This window comes from Taudactylus pleione, unplaced genomic scaffold (genome assembly GCF_031769625.1).
Source record: "Taudactylus pleione unplaced genomic scaffold, aTauple2 ptg000886l, whole genome shotgun sequence".
NCBI classification, from domain to species: domain Eukaryota; kingdom Metazoa; phylum Chordata; class Amphibia; order Anura; family Myobatrachidae; genus Taudactylus; species Taudactylus pleione.
The window spans coordinates 660,638-685,329 of NW_028285287.1; the positions used below are offsets into that span (position 1 = coordinate 660,638).

The following is a 24,692-nucleotide window of genomic DNA, read 5'->3' on the forward strand; positions in this document are numbered from 1 at the left end:
AGAGGCCAAAATATGAAATTCTATCAATGTCCCAATATTTATGCACCTGACTGTACTTCCTAGGGTCCAATATCCCGGCTCTGACGTGTTTCACACCGCAACTTGGGGGCTTTTTCAAAGAGATTATTATTTATCTTTCCTGTTCTCTGTTAATAGGTTCTGAGATTATTTTGTATCAAGTGTTTAATAATCTTCGAATGTAAAACACTTTGGGGTAAATTTACTAAAGTGAGAGTTTTTAGAAGTTCTTATTGGTTGCTACGGGCTACATCTCCACTTATAAAAACTCTCACTTTAGCAAATGTACCCCTTTGAATCTTCTTTGGGAGAAAAGTGCTATATTATTATTATTATATTCCTAATGGTTGTTATATGTATGGTCATTTTGGTGGCAGTTGCAATCCAAAAATTTAAATTTTTGGTACAAGGGAAATTTTCAGACCTTTATGTTTGCAAGTAGTGTAGTGGAAGGGACAGAGGACCTCATTCAGAGTCGGTCGTACGCATCCGATGTTTCCAGACCACGCATGCGCACGGTTAGTTGTGCGTATGAGGCTTTTGCGATCCAAAATGCTGTAGATTGTACGGCTTACGAGCAGGAAGTGGCTCCTGGGAGTTGATTGACATGAAAGGCCGTTTGTGGGTGTTGACGGGGGTGGTGGTCTGAAAACGCAGACTAGCCTCAGCGTTTTGAGGGCGTTTTAGGGGCGTACATAAATTACCTGCTACGACCGACATAGAAGGCCGGAAGTAGTTAAACGTCACTCTGCGAGCAGGTTCGAGACCTGGCTGATTGTACAGCTTAAGGTAGGGTAGGAGCTCCCGCAAGCCACACAGTACTATCAATAGTATCAAATGTTATTGATGTTAGGATTGATGTTTCTATTTTGAGCCGCACAATGCAAGCTGCTAATAATCGATTGTTGACGCTAATAACACTGCTAATTGGCTTGTAATTGATTCAGCTGCGTTTGCATTAGCGAATAACAAGAATAAATACATTTCATGGGGATGGCTTTTTCTATGCGTTTTTTTTTTTGTGGGCATCAACACAACACAAGCGGCCGCAACCATCAGAAGAAAATTAACATACAGCGACTGACAACGATTGACTTGATCGCTAGCTGTTATCACTCGTTCGTTAGAGGAGGTGCATTGTTCACGTATGGGCGTCACTTTGGTTGCGACCGACCGGCCATGCGATTTGCTTTCTTTTTCAGTTTCTCAGTCGTTAGGCGTACGACTGAGCGGCCGCTTACGACCGACTCTGAATGAGGTCCAGAGTCCCCCAACAGCACAGAATAGTGAATTCAGGATCTAGTCAAACTGATGCAGGAAGATCATCTTCTACATGAAACAAAGTTTATACTCTTAAGTTGTTCTATATGGGTAACCAGTTTTCGGATAATGGATCCCATACATGTACTACCCTTTTGGTAAAATCGTATTTGCTGACAATTAGCCTGATTCAGAGCTGTATGCTGATGGCTTACCCACAACTCAGATGTTTTGTGCTGGCGCAGGATCTGTTCTGTACATGCGCAGATCTGTGCCTGTGCCGACGGTTGCAGTGCCACCTAAGACGCAGCACAATTGACACGCTGTGGCCATTTGGGAGTGCGGAGCGGGGAGGTGACTGGCTGCATTCCTGAAAATGGGGGAATGTCGGCCCCGTTATCATGGCATGTCGAGGTAAAGGTCTATGTCTTCCGACACAGATTTTCTGGCCTCAGCTGCGTGATTACACCGCACATCCTGAGTAACCTGAGGGTTACCCTGATGTCCACAAGTGATCCGGTGCTGCATCTCCGGACTCAGCAGAGAATCACAGAAGCAGACAGGTGTCTGTTTACACAAGATGCCTCCTGTGGCTTTTGCACATTGTAGCGAAGCCGATGCATACAAAGACGCAGCATATGTGGGATGTCTGGTCGACAGTCTGAATGACGACAGTCAGCAGGTTGGCAGGGTCATTCGGTCGAACACCAATATGTAGACATGTACTTAGGTCGACACATTCAAAAGGTCCTAACCGTGAACCTAATCCTTAACCTAGCCTTAACCCTAAAAATCATCAAAAAACAAATGTCAACATTTTTGTGTCAACGTTTAACATGTCAACCTTTTGAATGTGTCAACCATTTAACCATGTAACCTAAATACATGTCTACATATTGGTGGTCGACCTAATGACAATGTCGACTTGTAGACTGTCCGCATTCAGTATGTGTCAACCCTCTTACTGATGACCAGTCAACCGGATACCTGTACACCTCTGAATCAGGCGCAATATTCATAATATTTCACTCGCCAGTTAGAGACCTTTTGTCTCAGGAATTCAATTTATTCTGGAGCATACTACCCCTTTAACCTTGTTGGTACCCTGTGTGTTTTTCAGTGCTTCAATCATGTCCTTTCTCTTCTCTCCTCTAAGCTGCTGAGTATGACATGGTAAGCTTTGTTCTGAGACCCAACACCATCCTTGTAACCCTTTTTTTTTCAATGTATTACTTTGATTAGTATCCTCCTGCAGGTGATGGGCTCCAAACGTGAATTCATTGCAACTCAAGGGAGGTTTATGTAATCCTGTACACAGTTGAATCAATCTTCCATTGCTCCCTATTCCCTGTGCAGCTAGCACTCATTACTTGCTAGGCTACACTGTCCTTGCTTTTATCATTTATTATAATCATCCCACATCCTTCTCTACTGTAGCTTTAAGCTTGGTACACGTTGGGCGATATATTGGCCATTCAATCGATCGGCCGATATATCGCGAGCGCGTAGGTGGGTGTGTACCTCCAATATGTCTGTGAACTACATCGTTCCCAGACATATCGCATCAGTTGTGCAGCACAGCAGATGTCCAATATATATGCAGATCTGCATTTGCTGGTGTGTATGGGCAGGGACCAGGAGATGAGTGACAGCTCAACTGGGCAGGCTAATTTAAATGCTGGCCCAGTTGTGACGTTAGCCTCAACACATCGGGCAGATGATTGTTAAGTGTATGTGCACTTGCCAATCGTCAGCTAGGTTGGCGGGTCGGCCAACTGTGTCCCCCCTCTATCGCCTACAAATGCAATTCTAATGTTATCTGTTCTGGGAGTTCAACTAATACACATTTTGTGTCATCAGCAAAAAGACATGCATGTCATTTAGAGACCGATTGCATAAAATGAGCCCCCTACACAGAACCTGGCTGCACACTGCTCATTATCGGCTTTCCCTTAGACAGTACACTATTATTATAAGCACTGTGTGGATCAGTATCCAACACTTTGCTGAAATCTAGATAGGCTTTGTAGACCGTTATTTCCTGGTCTCAAATTTTGGTGGCATGGAAAAAAAAAATAAAATAAACATAAAACAATTGATAATTAGTTTGACTGTGCATAAAATGTTATTAAATACTGGGACTGCTAAAATAACACTATTCATTTTTTTATTATTTCCTTGTATTTGCTGCTTCTTGTTGATCAGTGGTGACTTTCTGCATATATACCAGTAACAGAGAACATGTAGGACCTGACGCAGAGTAGGAGGTAATTGAGGCGTACGTTACATGATATGTGCACAGGAAATAAGGGGTCCATTTATTAAGGATCGCATTTTGCAATGCGATCAGGGCATGCAGTACCGCCCATGATCGCATTACAAAATGCGTTCATATCGGCTGAATGTATGACCCGGCACATGCAGGGAGACGGGTTCCGAAAAGAGCCCGTCCCTGCGATATGGCCAGAGTGCATTCCGGGCTGCTGCGCATGCGCAGGCCCGCGGACTGCACATGAGCCGGGCCCATTGCCGGCGGAGGGATCTGGGATATCCCTCCGCCGGCTGAAATGTGGGTAAGTGCCCATAGGACACAGCGGCTAACGCTATCTTCAGATAGCGTTAGCTGCTGGGGCCAATATCGGGAATGCTTCGCATTCCTGATATTGATACATTTGGCAGCATCGCATCCCCCATAGAAACCTATGGGGGAGGCGGCTGCCGGCGGCAATGGAGGGATCGCAGCAGGTATCGGAGATACCTGCTGCGGTCCCTCCTTCATACATCCGGGGGATACTAAGTATTTGAGGTAAACCAATTTACCTCAAATGCACTTTGATAAATGGGCCCCTAAATTGTACATTGGCCGGGCTACAGAGTAGTGCGCATCTTGCTTGGGGACCATACTATCCTATATGTACACTTTGTTTGTTACTAGTCCTCACCATCAGTGCCGTATGTTCAACACTGCATCAGCCCTGTTATTTGTAAATCAAATAAGTGACAATCATTTGCTCTCTGGAAATCCTGTAACGTCAAAGCTATATAAAGAGACTACATATTGGTCTATTAGTAGACTATACTAGGTAACTCTATTTAAGCAATTACCGGGTACTATATATTTTCTTACTACGGCTTATATACAGAGAGTTGCCTATTTACTTGAACATGACTGCTGCCTATACTACTGAGTATTAACACTCAGTAATACCATACTATTTATTATTCATATTTTCGCTGTATCATCGTTTGATTTTATGGGTTGTACGGTGTTTGTTGTTAAAATCATTTTAACATACATAATAAAAGTTATATTTTAATATTTTGTCAAAGAGTGCCCCCAGTAAAGATGAGAGTTCTTTTTCTTCTTTTGTCTTCTTAAAGTATAGGGATTTATCAGATAGTACTGTTCTAATAACAGAAGATTACATTATGGTATGACTCTTATGTTAGACTTACTCTGATTTCTCTCACAGCCCAAGATAGTTGAAGCTCTCCTGGGTTATGAGATAGTTCACGTATCCTGCGGGGCTTCACATGTTCTCGCTGTTTCAAATGAGAAAGAAGTGTTTTCCTGGGGCCGTGGGGATAATGGTAAGACTTGTTCCGACTTCTTATCTGTGTGACAATGGCTTTTTTTTGGCTAAAGAGCACATACAGGTCTCTAAGGCATGTAATATGTGTATCCCTTCATATTTGGACAGTTTTACAATGTGCCTTACAGGGTACAGAAGCTATAACCACCTCACAGGTAAAACTGGAACTTCGAGGTCGGGTTCACACAACTTACAGGAAGTTTTTATTATTGGTTCAAATGGGGCAAAATGGCTTTTATTGTGTCAGGGCACTTTTTCACACAGCTGTCATTATCCCTTAGATGTCTTTTCACAGTGTCATCAAGTTTTACCCTCCCGAGAGTTTTCATGGCTCCATCTTCTACAATACCAATGCCGAAATGTTACCCCAGGTAACTTACATCGATTGGCATCTATACTTCCACATGGTACAGTGACACCCGCAATGTACATAGGGCCTGATTCAGACCCGGTCGCAAGCGCTGAGTGCTCGCAACTGGGTCGATGGTGGCCCAGAGCGCATGCGCACAATGTAGCCGGCTCCGTCGTTCGCATGCGCGAGACCCGGATAGCGACGGGCAACCGTCGCTCCGGGTCTCGCACCAAAGGGGGCATGCTGTCGATGTTGAGTGGGCCAGGGGGGGGGGGTGGCTGCCCAGACGGAGGCGTTCCCATGAGAACGCCTACCGTCTGGGGGCAGCCCCACTGACATCACAAGTGAGAGAGCTCTCTGGGGCTTGCGGCCACGAGACCCTACCACAAGGGTCTCATCGCAAGCCCGATGGGTCGCAAAGCCCATTTGCTCCCAAATGCCGGAAAATGGACAAAAACTGTTGTTTGAACAAATTGTTTAGATCAAACATTTAAAAAACTTGTCTGACGACCATTCTCATCTGTTTTCTGGCATTTAGGAGCAAATTGCTGATCATCAGTTACTCCCATACGTTACCAGATTTTCATTCCAACCAATCAACTAGCTGGATGGTTGGACAGAAAATCTTTATGTGTGTATGCAGCTTAACAGAACTGACTCAAGGTTAGGTTGAGGTTAATAGAGCTCTTTCCCCTCAGTGCTCTAATGCTGGCCCAATGGTTAATCCAACATTGTATACAGTACATCAGTGGTTCCCAAACTTTCTCGGTTCATGCCAGTCTTAGGGGCATATCCATTTACCGCAGGAATGACTCACTACTGATACGTTCGGTACCCAATTAAAAAAAAATTGCTTGTGGGGTATTTTGCGAGCAAAATCACGCGGGAACAGAATTATTTTATATTTTAACTGACGGACGGCTGCCAATGCTGTGTGCAGGGAGCAGGATCAGCGGCAGTAGGGTACCTTAGGTAGTGTGTGCGGGGAGCAGGTGCAAGGTTAGCGGTGGTAGTGTGTGTGGGGAGCAGGTGCAGGGTTAGCGGTGGTAGTGTATGTGGGGAGCAGGTGCAGGGTTAGCGGTGGTAGTGTGTGTGGGGAGCAGGTGCAGGGTTAGCGGTGGTAGTGTGTGCGGGGAGCAGGTGCAGGGTTAGCGGTGGTATTGTATGTGGGGAGCAGGTGCAGGGTTAGCTGCGGTAGTGTGTGCGGGGAGCAGGTGCAGGGTTAGCTGCGGTAGTGTGTGCGGGGAGCAGGTGCAGGGTTAGTGGTGGTAGTGTGTGTGGGGAGCAGGTGCAGAGTTGGCGGTAGTGTGTGCGGGGAGCAGGTGCAGGGTTAGCGGTGGTAGTGTGTGCGGGGAGCAGGTGCAGGGTTAGCGGTGGTAGTGTATGTGGGGAGCAGGTGCAGGGTTAGCTGCGGTAGTGTGTGCGGGGAGCAGGTGCAGGGTTAGCTGCGGTAGTGTGTGCGGGGAGCAGGTGCAGGGTTAGCTGCGGTAGTGTGTGCGGGGAGCAGGTGCAGGGTTAGCTGCGGTAGTGTGTGCGGGGAGCAGGTGCAGGATTAGCTGCGGTAGTGTGTGCGGGTAGCAGGTGCAGGGTTAGCGGCGGTAGTGTGTGCGGGGAGCAGGTGCAGGGTTAGCGGTGGTAGTGTGTGCAGGGTCAGCGGTGGTAGTGTATGCGGGGAGCAGGTGCAGGGTTAGCGGTGGTAGTGTGTGCGGGGAGCAGGTGCAGGGTTAGCGGTGGTAGTGTATGCGGGGAGCAGGTGCAGGGTTAGCGGTGGTAGTGTGTGCGGGGAGCAGGTGCAGGGTTAGCGGTGGTAGTGCGTGCGGGGAGCAGGTGCAGGGTTAGCGGTGGTAGTGCGTGCGGGGAGCAGGTGCAGGGTTAGCGGTGGTAGTGTGTGCGGGAAGCAGGTGCAGGGTTAGCGGTGGTAGTGTGTGCGGGGAGCAGGTGCAGGGTTAGCGGTGGTAGTGTATGTGGGGAGCAGGTGCAGGGTTAGCGGTGGTAGTGTATGTGGGGAGCAGGTGCAGGGTTAGCGGTGGTAGTGTATGTGGGGAGCAGGTGCAGGGTTAGCGGTGGTAGTGTATGTGGGGAGCAGGTGCAGGGTTAGCGGTGGTAGTGTAGGTAATGTGTGCAGGAAGAGGTTGCAGGGTTAGGGGTAGTGTGTGGGAAGGGGGTACAGGGTTAAGGGTAGTGTAGGTAGTGTGTGGGGAGGGGGTGCAGGCCAAGGGGTAGTACCTGTCCTGTATCCGGCCGGTCCATGGAAGCTCTCTGCGACGCTGGAGAAGAGAACTGGAGGAGTAGGACAGTACTCCAGAAGGTAAGTAAATAAGAACTAATTAAGCTAAGTGAAAACTTCCAATTGCTTAATTAGTCATTGGGGCGGGATGTCCAGAGCAAGTGCCGACAATTTTTCCTTAATATGGGGACGTGCTTTGGAGGTGCTCAAAAAAAACAAATTAAACTCAATTGAATAGCAAAAATCTTGCACCTGCGTGAAAAACTCAGCAGGTGTCAGATTTTTGGATTTTATCACATGTCACAACGCCCCTAACCAAAAGATTCCCATTGAGATACTCGGCAAATATTATTAAAATTAGGAACTGGTGGTTACATGCCATCCTTGGGCTCAGATATGTGCTGTTGGCTACATATGCCTTTCTGTTTGTTCATGTTGCTGCTAATCAGTAGCCACAGTCACTGGTTTTATGTCATGGAGCAGAAGAAGAAGAAAGGAAGGCATGAAGAGGGGAGACGTAGGAGCCGATGCTGCAGAATGTGTGGTGCTAGTGCACAGTTGGATTTGGGAGCAGGTGGGAGAAAAAGGAGGAACATACACAGATGGGATGGGGAGACAATGGGAAACATACACACATGGTCGAAGACAGAGAGCCACACATAGAGACACAGAGAGACAGGTACACATACAAAATTAGAGACCGAGGCTAACACAGGGGGTGACAGTGATCGATACACAGAGTAGAAGCAGAGGGGTATCTGGAGGAACATATGGAAAATAGGAGAAGTGGAGAAGGAGGTGGGAATCCACAAACACATACTAGGTGGTGCAGCCTGTGTAAGTGGCCGTACAATACCTCTCTAAGGCTAGAGGCAGTGCACAGTCTAGCCTATAAAGATGCCATCAAAAATCATTTAAATTGGGACCAGACCACCTGCCCACCCACCCTTGTTGAGTGCCCTACGGCAACTCACAGTTTGGGAACCACTGCGATATACGAATGTCCCACATAGTGTGTGACCTTTGACATGATTAAGGACCAACTTTCATGTTAACTGGGTGAATTGATAAGTTTTGAAGTGAGAAATCCCTTATAAAGATATACATGTCGACATGGACAGAATATCGACATTTTACATGTTACTATTCACAATATCGACATTGTGAATGTCAACAATGGCTTGTTAGGGTTAGTCTGCGGTTTGAGTTAGGCAGGTACACAGTAGGTCGACTTGTTGGCAAACTGATCGGCTGATTCAGGTAAGTTTACACACTTACTGATCGGCCACTCAACATGTCGTCCTGACATAACAGCAATTTGCCCGCCCATCTGTGACGTCAGTCGATGCAGTAAGTGTACAGACGGTTGGCGGACCACCTGTACACGCAGCCAGACGCACTGATATAGCTGCAGATAGATCAGCCATTGGATGTGCTGCACAGCCGACGCAATATGTCTGTGAACGACATCGTTCACAGACATATCGGGGGTACACACCCACTGAAGTGCTTACGATATATTGGCCGTTCAATCAGTGTGCACCCGGCATTGGACACCCTATTTACATTAAAAAACAATGTTGACATTCCAACTTTGATAATCACAATGTCGACATTCTAGCAATATGTCGTGCCTATGTCAACATTCTATATGTCAACAATTTATACCACACCCCTTCTAACTACACCCAAACCTACTAGCTTATTTAAATGGCCAACACATGCAGCAAAACCATTATAGTTATAGATACACAAAAATGATGTTAATTAAATTGCATCAGGACCATGTATTGTAGAACAGCAAGAATTTCCATTAAATATTTCTAACTGTTGGAAACTTGGTGTCTGCTGGAAAAACATGGGAGCCTTTGTTCTGTATGCAGGTGCAGCTCTATAGGGTACAGTTTGTGCTACACTTGGCCAATGTCAATAAAGTGTGCAGCCTGCCTAATTATAGTTACCAGCTCTATCTGGCTAAATGGGTGACTGGCACAGGGCAACCATAGACATTAAAAGAGATGGAATGAATAAAATGCACCAAATACCTTTTCTCAGTCATCTTAGTACAGTGCTCCCTTAAGTCTGTGGCTTCTGTGGTCTTTATGATTTCAGATGTGTAAGCTGAAACTGATGGAAATCAAAACATCTTGCTCAACACAGTCTCTGCTATCCAGTGCCTGCAATTTGCCCACTGATTTACTACATATCGGGCTTGATTCAGAGGGGCACGCTATTGCACAGTAGCTTGCGTCTTTGAATACAGTGGCTGTGCAATAATATGCTAATGCCACAGGAGCCGTCTTGTGTAAATAGACGCCTCCTGACGACTTCTGTGATCCGCAGCAGCATCGGATCACTCTGCGTGACCAACGGTCATCTGAGTAGCCTTCAGGATTCTCAGGGTGGCTGGTGGTTTCACGCAGCTGAAGCCAGTAAAGCTGCGTAGAAGGACGCAGCCACTGGTTTCAACACGGGCAGAAAATGGGACGGTCATGCCCCCGTTTTCTGGGCTGCTGTCTGACTCCTTCCCCAAATGGTTGCAGGTTGTCAATTAGGCAGCGCCTGGGCACTATGAGCAAGCTCGCAGGAGATCTGCACATTTGCAGTACAGATCCTGAGCATGTGCAGATCTTCAAACATCGGAGGTGAGCGCAAACCATCGGGTTTGCATACAACTCTAATTCAGGCCCATAGCTTTTGCAATTGGTTTGTTCTGCAGCTTTTTTTAAGCTGAGTACACACCTATGGATCGGGCCACCATATCGTCAAAATTGTGCAGTGTGTACCCACTATTGCGCACTCCTGCGGGTCGTCAGCCGCATCGTCAGGACGTCCCTACATGCAGCTCAATCTGACAATGCAACTGAAGACCCAATACAGCGGGATGTGGCAGGGGTAGAGATATCGAACGTTTGGGCACTGGATCTTCTAATCTGTACCAGCTACCCTTGTAGCACCATTTAAATTAAAGATGATGATATTAATAATTGCCCCATTTTAACCCATTATTGTATCACAATCTGATTGCTGATTACAGCAGTAAGCAAGTGAATCTGTGAGATGGCAAATATACATCAGGGAATCATGATACTTAACAAAAAAAACAAAAACATCAAAACACTCTAGGGACATGTATTCCAATGTATTCAGTTTGATTGATATTGTTTTAAAATGGTTAGATACATCTCTATTACCAATAACCCTCTTCATATCCTCACCACAGGGAGGCTGGGTCTGGGCAACCAGGAATCGCACAACTCGCCCCAGCAGGTAGTCATCCCACAGGAATATGAACCCCAGAAAGTCGTGTGTGGCATTGACAGTTGTATGATTCTAACAGTGGGAAATCAGGTCCTGGCCTGTGGCAGTAACAGGTTTGTATGCTCTGGGCTGATGGCAGTTTAATCCGTTTGACTATACATTTGCTCTTGCTGGGTTCATGCAGATTAATCTGTAAAAGCAGCCCTGTGAGGTTGGATTCACCAGTATCTGGTAGTCTGGGTCAGAAAGCATACAGTGTAGATGAAACTACTATATTCAAAGAACTCTTTACGACTGAGAAATCAGCAAAAGGTCATCATAACTTAGTATACTGGGAGGCATCTGTTACTTCACTGCCGGAGAGAGTCTCAAGTTAAATATTTGAGCATCTTAGTATCTATTGTGACATTAGTCTGTCTAATTTGTAAAATAAAATTAAAATAAACACTTGCAAAATAAAGGAATATTTTATTTTATAGTCTTTTTTTTTTTTTTTTATTACCTTTTTATTATTATCATTATTATTTATATAGCATCACAATGTTACACAGCATGGATAATATTTAGATAGCACTGACCAGGGCCTAATCTGTGTGGAGCTTGTATAGTTTCTCCATGTTTGCATGGGCTTGCTCAGTGTGCTCTTGTTTCCTTCAGTGTTCCACAAACATAGAAGATAGATTAATTGGATTCTTTCTGACCAAATGAACCCATAAAATATTCTCTGTAAAGTGCTAGGTAATATGCTACATAGAAAAGAGAGCGGTCAGAAGGTATAAGCAAAATAATTGAGTATGTGTGCCAAAATAAAGAAAATTCTTTAGAAGAGAGAAATATTAACAATAATAGAGTTACAAACCGTAGAAACGGATGCAAAGTTATATAACTATAGCATGCATTTCTTTTGTTGGTGCTAATTTATGACACATAGTGATTTGGGATATGGTGGTTGGTTCGTACATATTGAGAGGAGCAGACTCCATCAGGGATAGGCATACTGTAGGTCAGAGCAACATTTTTGGCACGGTTTAGCGCTAGAATTACAGATGATTTATTTACAGTATAGTGATAAAACACAGGGTACAGTTACATTTTGGGCTTAGACAAGAATTAATAGCTATATCAGTATTTATGTTAGAGGTCTAATATTAGAAATTACGTTGATTTTTTATTTTTTTTGTTAACTGGTCCTGGAAAGGTTACTACCTATGATTCAGTATAGGGATTGAAAGAGAAGAACCCCATCTTGTAAACATTGGATTTCCATTGTACAGCGATGTTGTGATAGAAGTTTTAAGAGGGTTCCCCCATCTAGGCTCCATAATGTTAAGTTTAATGGTGGGTCCTTAGTGCAGTTATCTGCATTGTGCAAATACCTTGGTGCCCACAGTGTGGCAATATGGCTGCTTTTATAATATATTCTTTCCAGTAATACTACTGATACTAATAAATACAAGGCAAAATGCATGTCTTTGGTTTGTCCAGGTTTAACAAGCTGGGCCTAGACCAGATCCTGTCTGCTAGTGAGCCCCATTCTGAGGATCAAGTGGAAGAGGCTTACACCTTCACTCCAGTCCAGTCAGCACCTCTGAATCAGGAGGCCATCCTGTGTGCTGATGTGGGCACCTCCCATTCTGCTGTAGTTATGGGTGAGTAAAGCTAAGTTGATACTGAGCTAGACAAGAGGAGTTATTGTGTACAGAAATGTGTAGGAAAAGTGAGAGAAAACCATGTTTACAATGAGATTTGGTGTTTGTATTCACCTGAATAGCGGACATTCATGTCCTTCTGTATACAGCAAGGAAAGTTTTTCACTGTGACTTTCTAAAGCTAACATTTGTGTTGACATGCTGTTGTATATGCAAACACGCAGAGATGTGTGAGGTGAGTGAGGGAGCAATGTAAACGTTATCCTAAATTTACTGTCTTTCTGCTTCCTCTCTCCCAGCCCTGGGTCAGTGTTACACCTTTGGCAGCAATCAGCACGGACAGTTGGGGGCCAGCGCTCACCGGCACAGTAGAATCCCCTATCTAGTGAGCACACCACAGGGGCTGAAGGTGACAATGGCGGCTTGTGGTGATGCCTTCACAGTAGCTGTTTGTGCAGGTGAGCCCTATAGTGTGTATAGTACAGCTATTAAATTTACTGCACCCATAGACCACAGGCTTCAGGAACTTCCAAACACAACATTTATCTTTTGTTGCAGAGAGGCAAACATTTGAACAACAAAAGTGTAAACAGTTATAAAAATACAACATTTGTTGGACTACAACACTCTGAATTATGATACCATGCCATGCAAGGTACTTATAGTACATACCATCAACTGCTCATCCCTGAAATCAATATTTGCATGCAGACCAATGTTCCTCTCATCTCCCCTCGTATAGTAGAGGGACTCCGTCACACATATATCTGCACTATCACTAAAACTCTTCTCTGTTTCAAACCATTGAGTATTGGGGATTTAATTTACCCATCTAGCACTGAAACCTGATCTAATTAAACAAGTCCCAAAACCACCATCGCTTTATCTCACTAGTACTCGTCAGTGCTATAGCAATAAAATGTAGCATTCCACACATGCTGTAGTATTACAGGTTATATGTTGGACAATTAACCTAACATTGTGGTCTCAGAAAACTTGATGACCAATAGTTATCCGATGGAAATCATTACCAGAATGGTGGAAAGATGCCTGCTGCAAGCCTGTGCGCCTATAGAGACCACCCAGGAAGCTTACAGTGAATCCAGTAGCTTGTCCCATGCACTTAAGACTGGTCCTTTTCTTGATTAGCCACCCAGGTGTGTGGCCTAGTTGAATAATGATGCTGTTGGGTTGAACAGCAGGTTCAGCCTGTGTGTAGGAAGTGTTATAGTAGTTTATTTTAGAAGCGCTTCTCTGTGCTCTCATGGGCACATCTGAATGATTAGATACCTAGGAACAGGTTTAAAAGTTACTGTTTCAGCAACTGCATACATTGTAAAAAATGGGAACCCGTTTGAAGAGCTGAGAATTAAGGTGCGTATCCACTAGCAGATAGTGGAACGACAGTACAATTACAACATTGTAATGGTACAGTCGCTCCTCTTCCCCTGCAGTGCCTACACTGAACAATATGTTGTTCGGTGCAGACACCCTCCCTCATCCCTGAACATGGCCAGTCTGTCGTTATCTGTAGATTGACCAGCATGTTCAAATGATGACTGATGTCGAAAATGACCAGCGGGAGCGCGGATCGCTGGTCATTTTCGTCATTTTCACGCCCGAATTGTGAACGATTAATGAGCGATTGAACGATAACTATGTCTGTATCGTTCAATCGCTCGTTTTAATCGCCTAGTGGAGCCACATTTTCTGTGCAGAGATGGATCCGTTATTGTAAAAGAGGATGAATGATGTTAATTCTAGTGTTGGGGGACAGAATGAGCAGGGAGAATAAAACCTGATAGGATTATAATGATTATATGAATGTGTCATATGATTGATGTCCATATTTCATCCCCTGTCAGATTGCACGTTCACCTGCTGTCCATATTGAGAATCAGCGGCCCAGTGGCCCTTACCAAGGAAAGCTGGTTAAAACTAATTGAATTGATTTTGGAGGGGATTGTGCTGCTAACAAAAAAAAGGGGGTTATAACATATTTAACATTGTTGTTACCAGCGATATGTTACTTACATGTCATCGTTGTTATTATGTAGGTGTACAGAGGTGTTTATAAGTCACTCATTTATTACGGTACTTTGGATATTAGTGTATAAGACCTATAACTGGTATTTTGTAGTCTGCACTTTTTACTTTATTATTATTATTATTATAATTATTATTATATCTATATTTTGTATGTTTTTTTTTTCAATGCACGTTGCTAACAAACTTACAATAATAAAACAAAAATGGTCATATAACCTTTAAATCCTATGGAAATGTTAGTATATAGTAGTTTTTGTTCCCCCTCCCCCAGACTCTGTATAGCTTATCTATAAGTAAACACCATTATTCCACTACAATTGCAGTCGTCCAGAACTTGCTATGTAGAGTGTAGCTGCTGACGTGCACGGCCATGTTCCAATAAACTCAGATCAGTCATCACTACGGGGGAAATCTACCCACACTGTCAACACAGATTATTGGGGGGCATACATCTATTTATTATGCAGATCATCTGATAAAAAAGCACGCAGAGCAGAATTCTCAAAAATTAGAACTAACACATGTACGTACATGTATTTAGAGGATAACCTCAAAGGAGTACAGAGAAAATGTTTTTAAATTCTCACATTTTGGATGTAAATAGTTTTTGGCACAATGACTGGCAGTGGCAAAGGGCTACTTATGAATATCCTTGATCAGAGAGATTGAAAGTCGTAACATTTTCAAACCATCCTATTTAATCGAACTGGTTGTAGAGCTAAAGACCAATATTAGTAACCAAAAAACAATTACAATAAAAATGAAAACTACTAAAAATGAAAACCCTTATTTTTAACTTCTTTTCAAACATATACTACAATACAATATTCCAAATCGGAAAAAAACATTCCCCAGGCCCACTGTAGCCATTGTTATGTCATAGAACTATATGCAAAGTATAAAGGACCATCAAGACAGACTTTTTTACTTATGAGCCATTAGGGTAAAACACACTGGATACCCAGACACTCCAGTACAATTCTTTTTTTACACAAACTGTTTTTATTGAAAAGAAAATCAAACACTTTTAGATATATCAGAATGGAAAAAGCGTATAGATTCAAACAATTGAAAGTTCCATTTTAAATAATACAATAAAATTTCTAATATAATGTAAATAAATCGCATTGCAAGTTATACAATAAAATAAAATAAACAGTAGACAATAATAATAAAATAGACAATCAATAAACAATATAAGGGGAAAGTTCAGGGGGAGGGAGGTCAGAGGGGAAGGAGGAAGCTAGCGGGGAATGGGGGGGGTGATCTGTGGGGGCAAAATACACAATCTCAAATAGATTATATCAGAATCAAGAAGAGACAGATATGGGTACTGGGTTGGAGCCATTAAACATGGAATATTGTGTAGATCCCTTGAATAACAGGGGACCATAAAACAGTAAAGTCGGTGGGACTACCTTTAGAGAAGGATATGATATCCTCCATATCCATGTAATAATCGATCCTCTTGAACCAATCTTTAATGGAGGGAGGAGAGGTGGACTTCCATAACACAGGGATTACCGCTTTAGCTGCATTGTTTAAGTGCCTCAGCAATGAATTCTTGTATGAAGCTGTATGAGAAGAGGTTATGTTTAAAAGCCAAAAGCCAGGATCTCTAGGGACCTCTCCCCCAAGAATTATCTTGGAACATTCAAATACATTCAACCAAAAATTAGCCAGGGAGGGGCAGTCCCACCATATATGGAGAAGGCTACCTGGTGCAGAATTACATCTCCAGCAGACTTTTGGAACCTGCGGATACATTTTATTTAAAAGTGGATATCTATACCAGTGTGTTAAGACTTTGTAGAGGGTTTCAATAGTAGCTATACAGGAAGAACTGGCAAAGGTGTTAGCAAAAACAATCTCCCAGTCAATATCTTGAACTGTATCCTGAAGTTCCTTCTCCCAAACCACAGTAAATTGAGGGGGTAGTTTATACAAATTTCCAATAATTAGTGAATACAATTTGGATATAGTATGGGATGGAGCTTGAGAGGAAGAACACAAAGACTCAAATAAGGTAAGTGTCCTGGTGAGGTCAGGGAGCTTGCAAGAAGTGGTGATAAAGTGCCGTATTTGGAGGTATTTCCAAAATTCGGATTGGGGGAGGTGCCAGGATTCCTGGAGTTCTGTAAACGGACGCACCCCCGACGAACAAACCATCTGACCCAGTTGAAAGTGACCATCGCTCATCCAGTTTTTGAAGGGCAGTATTGAGAGCCCAGGAAGAAAGCCCAAACTCCCAAGGAAGGAAGGAACTCCCAAGGAAGGAAGTGAGAGGGGAAACATTAGATGAAATGTGGGGGAGATTTCGCAATTTCCGCCAAGCGCGTAATGTAGGTGTTATAGTGGGATGTCTAACAGTTGGCAGTTTGGGAAGCCATGGATCAATTTCTATGGGTTGAGCCAGGCTGCTCTCCTCCAACATGATCCACTGTTTGAAACCCTTAGCTCGAGTCCATTCAAGAACACGATTAAGCATTATGACCTGATAATAGCTACTAATGTGGGGAAGTTGCAGACCTCCGTCTTGTTTACGGCTGTAAAGGATAGCATGTTTAAAGCATGGTATAGAGGTGTTCCTGACGAACTTACGAATAAGGCGTTCCTTCTCCGCAAACCACGCCGGGGGTATGTGGATTGGGAGGGTTTGCATTAAATATAGAATTTTTGGCAAGGAATTCATTTTGATCACGTTAATCCTGCCGATCCAGGATAAACGAGTGGTACGCCATTTGGCTAAGTCAGTGCGGATGGTTTGTAATAATGGTAAAAAATTATTCGAGAACAGTTGGGATAGATCTTTAGTCAGGAAGACTCCGAGATATTTAAGTCTGGTGGGGTGCCAGGTAAAGGAGAAGGATTGTTTCAAAGAATTTACCAAAGAAGGAGGGGCGGTCAAACTCATAGCTACAGATTTAGAATAATTTAAAAATTTTAAAACATGCCAAATTTTTGAAATTCTGAAACAAGGTTCGGAAGAGAGGTAGCCGGGTTAGAGAGCACTGCAAGAAGGTCATCTGCAAAGAGTGCTAGCTTATATTCCTTGCTACCTATATGGATACCAGAAATGTTCACATTACTACGTATCGCTCTAGCTAGAGCCTCCATACATAGGACGAATAACAAAGGAGAGAGAGGGTACCCCTGCCTCGTACCATTTGATATAGAAAATGAGTCAGAAAGGGATCCATTTATCCTAATTCTTGCTGTGGGACTAGTATATAATGCCAAAATTCTCTGCAGACATGTAGGCCCTAATCCCAAATGACGTAAAAGACCTGACATAAACTCCCAGTCAACCCTGTCGAAAGCCTTCTCTGCGTCAGTTGATAAAATAATAGTCTGGGCAGATGAGAGAGAGGCTTGGTGTATTAAATTGATAACTTTTGTTGTATTGTCTCTGGCCTCGCGACCTAAGACAAACCAACCTGGTCATCATGGATCAATTTAGGTAAAAATGTTTTCAACCAGTTGGCTAGGAGCTTAGCAAAAATCTTCATGTCAATGTTTAGGAGTGAAATAGGCCTATAAATAGGATACAAGGTGGGGTCTTTACCCTCCTTAGGTAAAACAGTTATGTGTACCTCCAATGATTGTTTGGAGAAACCCCTACTATCTGAGATCAAATAAAGGCGCGAGTCATAAGGGGTGCCAATCTATCTTTGAAAGCCTTATAGTAGGCTGTAGAAAATCCGTCTGGTCAAGGGCTCTTACCAGCTGGAGAGGAGGAAATTGCCCGATCCACCTCTTCTCCAGTACAATTCTGATTAACAAAATAAATGATCTCCCCATTACATTGCACACAGAGGATCCTCCCACATCTATGGGACAATGCTCTGATGTGATCTGATACAGGTCAGAAGCTGAGAATGCTGTCATTTAACTCTGTGGAACATCACTGACCCTGTCCCGTGCATGAATAAATGAATCCACATTGCAATACTGCAAAGCAGGTCTGCCAACCTGTCCGTCACTCTGAGCCTAATTTTAAAGTTGTATAGAAAATGGCAGGAAAGATTGAGATTGCAAACAAATAGCCAGTGGGTCTTACTTCCTACAGACCACCAGCCCTGTGCTGAATAGCATTGGTGCTTTTCCTGGCACCCCTGGGGGAAAATTATGTGTTCTGAATATCAATCGTCTTGAGTTATTAAGCTGCCATTTCACAAACAGCCAAACCAACAAACCTCAAAGAAAACAGAGGTGTCTCTGGTCAGCGAGAAAATGTTCACGTAAAAATCACATGTATCCCTTGTTGCCTACATCACTGTAAGCTATAGACCTCAGCAGTCAGGCCCAAACTGAGGAATTGAATCTTCTCACAGTGTCTGTTAGCAGGACTCTGCTCAGTCACATATTTACTTTCTGTAATATGTTATTTTCAGCTGTGAGATATATACGGACAATCCCTGGATGGATGTGTGAAAAATAAACAAATGCAGTGTTTTGACAAGTGTGTTGCCACATTCTCTTGTTTTTTTGTGAGCTTTTATGTTTTTACACTTGAGTGAAAGGTCTGTTTAGGGATAAACTCTGAGCAGTGTCCGCTGTTTGCGTTAGGTGGCTGTACTGTAATCCCCCACTAACATTTGTAGACTCTGCCTCTGCAGATGGCCAAGTTTTCACCTGGGGAAAAGGAGCCAGAGGACGATTGGGACGCAGAGATGAGGGAATCGGGACACCTAAAATGGTCCAACTGGAGGAGAGTCACCCCCATACTGTGACTTCAGTGGCATGTTGCCATGGCAACACCCTATTAGCTGTGAAACGTAAGTATACCACAAATATGCAGATATATTAATAAAGGGGGGATGAGGTCCTGCAGGGACATTTCAGCTCTTCCAGCTTTCCTGGCAATGACATTGATTGCAATGAGCCCTGAAACCATTTTAAATGGCTGCTTCCGCAAATCTGTTCATCCTAATTCTATGCCATGCTCTGCATTAGGAACTGACCGTGAATAGGATTGCTGGCTAGAGTCCAACGGAATGTACTGTAAAGAATGCAGGGGTTTTACATTGACATTTCAAACATGTGAGCTCTCGCCTCCGGTAGAATCTTATACCTTTGGGTATTTGAAGCCCAGTGCGAGATCTGTACACAGCTCCTTAAACAAGGCCCTATCTTACTGTGATTTATATTTCCTACTGGAGTGTTGAAAAATGCATCGGTTCCCACAAGCTTTGTCATTTTATAACATATATTAATTATTTTTGCACATCAAACAGTGCTCTGTTACCATTGATGCTCCACCAGCACCTTTTGCCCCTCCGACATTTTCCTGTGCCTAATTACTCCCTAGTATAATTTAAATTGTACATGTCACCTTTATACAGTGGATGCAGCCATATTGTTTGTAGACCCAATATTTAGCTTATCTTTTAAAAATGAGTGACCTGTCTGAGTGAATTGATGGTCTGCAGTCTTATAGGTTTAACACACAAAATGGGCTTCTTAACTGTAAGTAGGTTGAAGGGACACAGTAATGCTTTTGCTGCTGGAAAAACTATGAAAAATATGTGTTTTATTTATATCTATATATATATATCTATATATATATATATTATATCCATATATCCTGTTATTTTTCCTTTGCTAACAATGCTTCCGGGACACTGCAAACAAGATGTTTAGAATACCTCAATAACATTCTCATTATATATATATATATATATATATATATATATATATATATATATATATATATATGAACTTTTCAGATCTAAATATATTGTAAGGCAACTGCGTTAAAGTCAGGGAACAACTTAAAAAGATCTCATGTCAAATTTGCATAATTGATTGTATACAGCCAGCTAATTATTAGATTATACAATTAAATGTTTTTAGCTTTGTCAATCTATGAGATCTTTTACCACTATCTGCATCACAGAAGTTCCCATTCATATTGAACTTGATTTATCAAAACATTTAACCTTTCATTAGCATAGTATATGTTATATGCATACCAGAATTTTGGTGCCCTGTGCCAGAGCATTGGCGCATAAGATAGTGTACCTGAAAAAGGGCAATGTCCTCATGGGGAAGGGCCAGGGAAGAGATAGGGGAGGCCAGGAGATGCTGGGGATAAAATATGAGGAAGCTACAAGTGAGAATGATAATAAACAGGATAATTGACAGGCCCAAACAGTGCCCCTTGCCCAGTGGTGCCCTGTGCCATTGCACTGGTCGCACTACCCTAGTTACGGTCCTGATGTATACAGCACCAGCTTATGCAGAGTGATTTGTTCCCATAGGATGGCAAACCAAATTTAAAATCCAAGCTGATACACCCAGTGTTTTTTTTGTGGTGGGACAAGTGCGTCGCTCTTCTACAGTTTTTGGATTCCGTCTCTATTTTCTCAGTTCCCGTTTTGCTTTTGCAGTTTACGCAAAGTACTAATTGGCCATCCAAAATTTTGGGTTGGATTTTAGTGTGATGGAATATTTGTTAGTGCCTGCATAGTAGTGTGTCCAGTGCATTCGGTATGGAATCCCGGCTGCAGCAGCCTGACAAAACAGCAGAGTCCGGCAGTGGAAGACCGCCAGCGCTGGAAATCCCGATCGTCTAAAGGTATGTATAAACTATTCTAACCCCCTAATCCTCCTTAGGGGTGCCTAACCCTAACCTCCCCCCTCTTAGTGCCTAACCCTAACCCCCCCTTCCCCGCTGACTAAACCTAAATCCCAGGGGGTGCCTAACCCTCCCTCCCCCTAGCCTTACCCTAACTCTCCCGGGGGGTGCCTAACCCTAAGTCCTCCCCAGGTGGCCTAAACCTAACCCTTCCCCCCCCCCCCGCGGCTGTCTGCTCGAAGGGATGCTGGGCGCCAGTGTGCCGGCGTCGGGAAAATGACAGGCGTCTGGATTATAGACGCCTGTCATTTAACCCTAGCCGGGATTAAGGATTCTAGATGCCGGCGGTCGGGATTGTGACCGCCGGCATCTTAAACGTATCCCGCGTCCAGTATTTGAGAGCACCTGTGGGCTGTCCTATGTATCTGTTGGCTGCATAAAAGCCAGACATCTCTCCGTTGTGATACAGACGCCCAAAATACACTTAGGTAGGATTGTAATATGGCTTGAGTTTGTAAAAGTGATGATTTTGCACTAGGATTTAAGGAGGCTTTTTTTTTTTTTAAGGCAAAACTGCTACTTTAAAGCTTGCTGCTGAAAAATTGCACTTTTACAAACTCGTGCACTATTATATTCTCCTTTATTGTTAAATAGAATTGTTTAGGAGTGAGTTGACAACCCCTTCAATATGAATGGTAACCTAGTAACATAACACATATTATGCTCTGCTAAATGTCAAAAAAACTCTTCTAACTCTGTGGCATACAAATCTGCACATTGCCAAAAAAGAACAGTGTGGCAGTTATTTCTGGGGAATATAAGAATTTCTGTTTTACATTTGTATTAACCTATATCAAATAAAATATTATTACATCATAATAGTATAAAATATATACATTATTGTTATTTAATTAATAAAATAAAAAATTGCATATTTTAAAGTACTCCAGGCTCGATAAACAACTGTATGTAGAATGGAATAATATTAATTCATCTTGGAACCAAAGTGTTATTTTTAATGTATTTGTTTAAGCTCTGTAACGTAATCAAAAATATATGGAGACAAAAAACAACTTTTCAAAGGATGTAGAGGAAAATATAATAGAATGATTTTCTCATTTTGAAGTGATTTAGTTTTAAGAGTTTAAATAATGTATTGCAAACAGGATCAGCACTGGTTTGTCACTTGTAGACAACATCTTTTGTAGAGAGACACAGGATCGATACAGGGAATTATCAACCTTTCAGTCTGCCTGTCAGTGATACTAGAGCACTATTACTTCACTCACAGCGGGAGATATCGTCTCCACATGTCCTCATGAAATAACTGTTTAAATTACATTTACAGCAGGCGCTGAAGATGTTTCTGTGTGAGAGAAGCGAGGACGTCATGACAGATCAGTTGACTTGTTCGTGAGCCGCAAATATCAAATAAATCTCCCCTGCAAAACCTTTCCTGACAAACCACTGTCAAGAGGAGCCAGGTTACACACGCTTTAGTGTTTTACTGCCTGTCAAACATCTCTACAATTTGTGTACTTCTCACTTTGTTACAAGGAGAATGTATTTCCAACTCTATAGCTGCAAAATTAAGTTGAAAAAAAGGTCTTCGCATTTTGTGTGTGCATCTGGGGATATTAGCTCTGGATCACTGTTAGAAGCTTACCAATGGCTGTCTGTATTTTAACTGCATTAATTTGGTGCAAAGCAGTGTAATCCAGTCATGAATATATGTTTAAAAATGTGTTATATTATTTTTTTTAAACAAATGTAGAACCTTTTGATACTGTGTATGTATATATGTATATATATATATATATATATATATATATATATATATATAAATTATTATACTGCTGTTAGGCAGCCTTTCACAGTTGCTGACTGTCAAGGTATCTCATGCATTTTAAAGGGGATTTAAACAGCAAAAATGTGTTTCCACATTGTACTAAAGTATTTAGAATTTTTTTTATATGAATTAAAAATCTAGTTTTAAATTTTTAAATGGGCAACTTCAATTTTATAGAATATTAATATTCTCTGTTTCTGAGTACTGTACAAATTGTATTGATAGTACAAATTGTATAGATAGAATAAACAGCAACCTATTTTTCTATATGGTTTCAGCATCTCTGTAGCCTGTAAAAAGCTGTGCAGGATTAATCTACCTATCACATTTACAAGTGACTGGTAAATATTTCAGCAGGATGTAATATTACGTATTTAAAATAATAAGGGAGAATGGAGGCAGAGGAATTTTTATGTGAGTCTGTTTTTTATTTTCCATTTATTTATTCACTAGTATCTAATGCCTCAATGGTGTCACTAGTTGTTAGTTAATTGATAGGCCAATTACTGATGCAGCCCACAATATAGCTACATCTGCATTAATATGCTACAAAAACACATTCCTTGCTTTTTTTTTTTTAATTGTTTGGCATGGACCAAAATGTTTTTATTTTGTTTTTTGAACCCTGAATGTTTGTTTTTATTTATTAAAAAAAAAAACACTCACCTTAATGAGCACTTAAAGTGGACCTTATACCTGTACCCTAGTACACATCAAACATACTGTATATGAACAAATAATCAATACATTAAGTAACATTTATTGAGTGCTTCATACCAGCACGTCAAATCATGTAAAATGGTAAATATAGCAGAAACTATATTATCAGTTATTATATAAATCTAGTTTTTGTTTTAAAGAAGAAAAGAAAGATTGTTACCTGAGGAGCCCAGATATACACCATTCATATAATTTAGAAATTCCTGTAGGCACTATTCTCATATTTGTCACTAAAGCTCCTCATTACATAAGATATATATATAATATATACACACAGCGGTTAAAATAAGTATTGAACAAAGCTCTTTGCTTTTACCCATCATGAGATGTTTCTTGTGTGACACCTTGGTAATAAGACACCTTTTTATAGGGTATCAGTTGGGACTGAACAAGCTTATATTAATTTGCACTGACAAGGGGCAGGATTGCTTTCTAATTACTGATAGATTTTAGCTGGTGTCTTGGCTTCCATGCCTTTTTGCACTTCCCTTTCTTCATGTGTTCAATACTTTTTCCCTGTGTCATTTCACGTTATTACACATAACTTAATTTATGGACATCTATGGTTTGATTTCTTTGCATGTGTGGATTGCATGGGTTGTTGCTGATATTTGGTGAAAATTTTATTACAATTGCCCCATTACAAATATATTTACTGAGAAAAGTGTTGATGTATTCAATACTTATTTCACCTGCTGTGTACATATGTGTGTGTGTGAATGTGTGTATATGTGTATATATATATATATTTAGGGATGTGCAGGCTCGGATTAGCTCGGATTTTCCCACCAAGTTCAGATTTTTCCCGCCAAAAATTGGGTCTCAGAAAGAGGCTAAACATCATCTTTCATGGACAAACATCATCATTCCTGGACAAAACTCCATGAAAGATGATGTTTTTCCTCTCTCTGAGACCTGCTTTTTGGCCGGAAAAATACGAATTTGGCGGGAAAATCTGAACTAATCGGAGCCTGCACATGCCTAATAAATATATATATATATATATATATATAATATATATATATATAATATATATGATATATATATATAATGGAGCAATGAAGCTGCATATGTGTCATAAAGCGAATACCAACATTTCGGAGCACTGAGCTCCAGTTTGCTCCATTTTAACAT

General features: G+C 42.0%; 1 protein-coding gene across 2 annotated transcripts in view; it reads left to right on the top strand.

The window, feature by feature from the left end:
• The window catches only part of NEK8 (NIMA related kinase 8), an 86,757-nt gene extending 62,397 nt beyond the window's left edge, over nucleotides 1-24,360 (top strand). Inside the window, exons 10-15 of one of the 2 annotated variants that reach the window (XM_088458996.1) lie at nucleotides 4,752-4,869; nucleotides 10,674-10,824; nucleotides 12,197-12,360; nucleotides 12,660-12,818; nucleotides 19,029-19,187; nucleotides 22,338-24,360. In XM_088458996.1, the coding sequence (XP_088315122.1) occupies nucleotides 4,752-4,869; nucleotides 10,674-10,824; nucleotides 12,197-12,360; nucleotides 12,660-12,818; nucleotides 19,029-19,187; nucleotides 22,338-22,363 (777 nt within the window). In that variant the 3' untranslated portion in view covers nucleotides 22,364-24,360. The remainder of the gene's footprint in view (nucleotides 1-4,751; nucleotides 4,870-10,673; nucleotides 10,825-12,196; nucleotides 12,361-12,659; nucleotides 12,819-19,028; nucleotides 19,188-22,337) is intronic. The other variant, XM_088458995.1, reaches the window with a different exon arrangement.
• The last annotated feature ends 332 nt before the right edge of the window (nucleotides 24,361-24,692 follow it).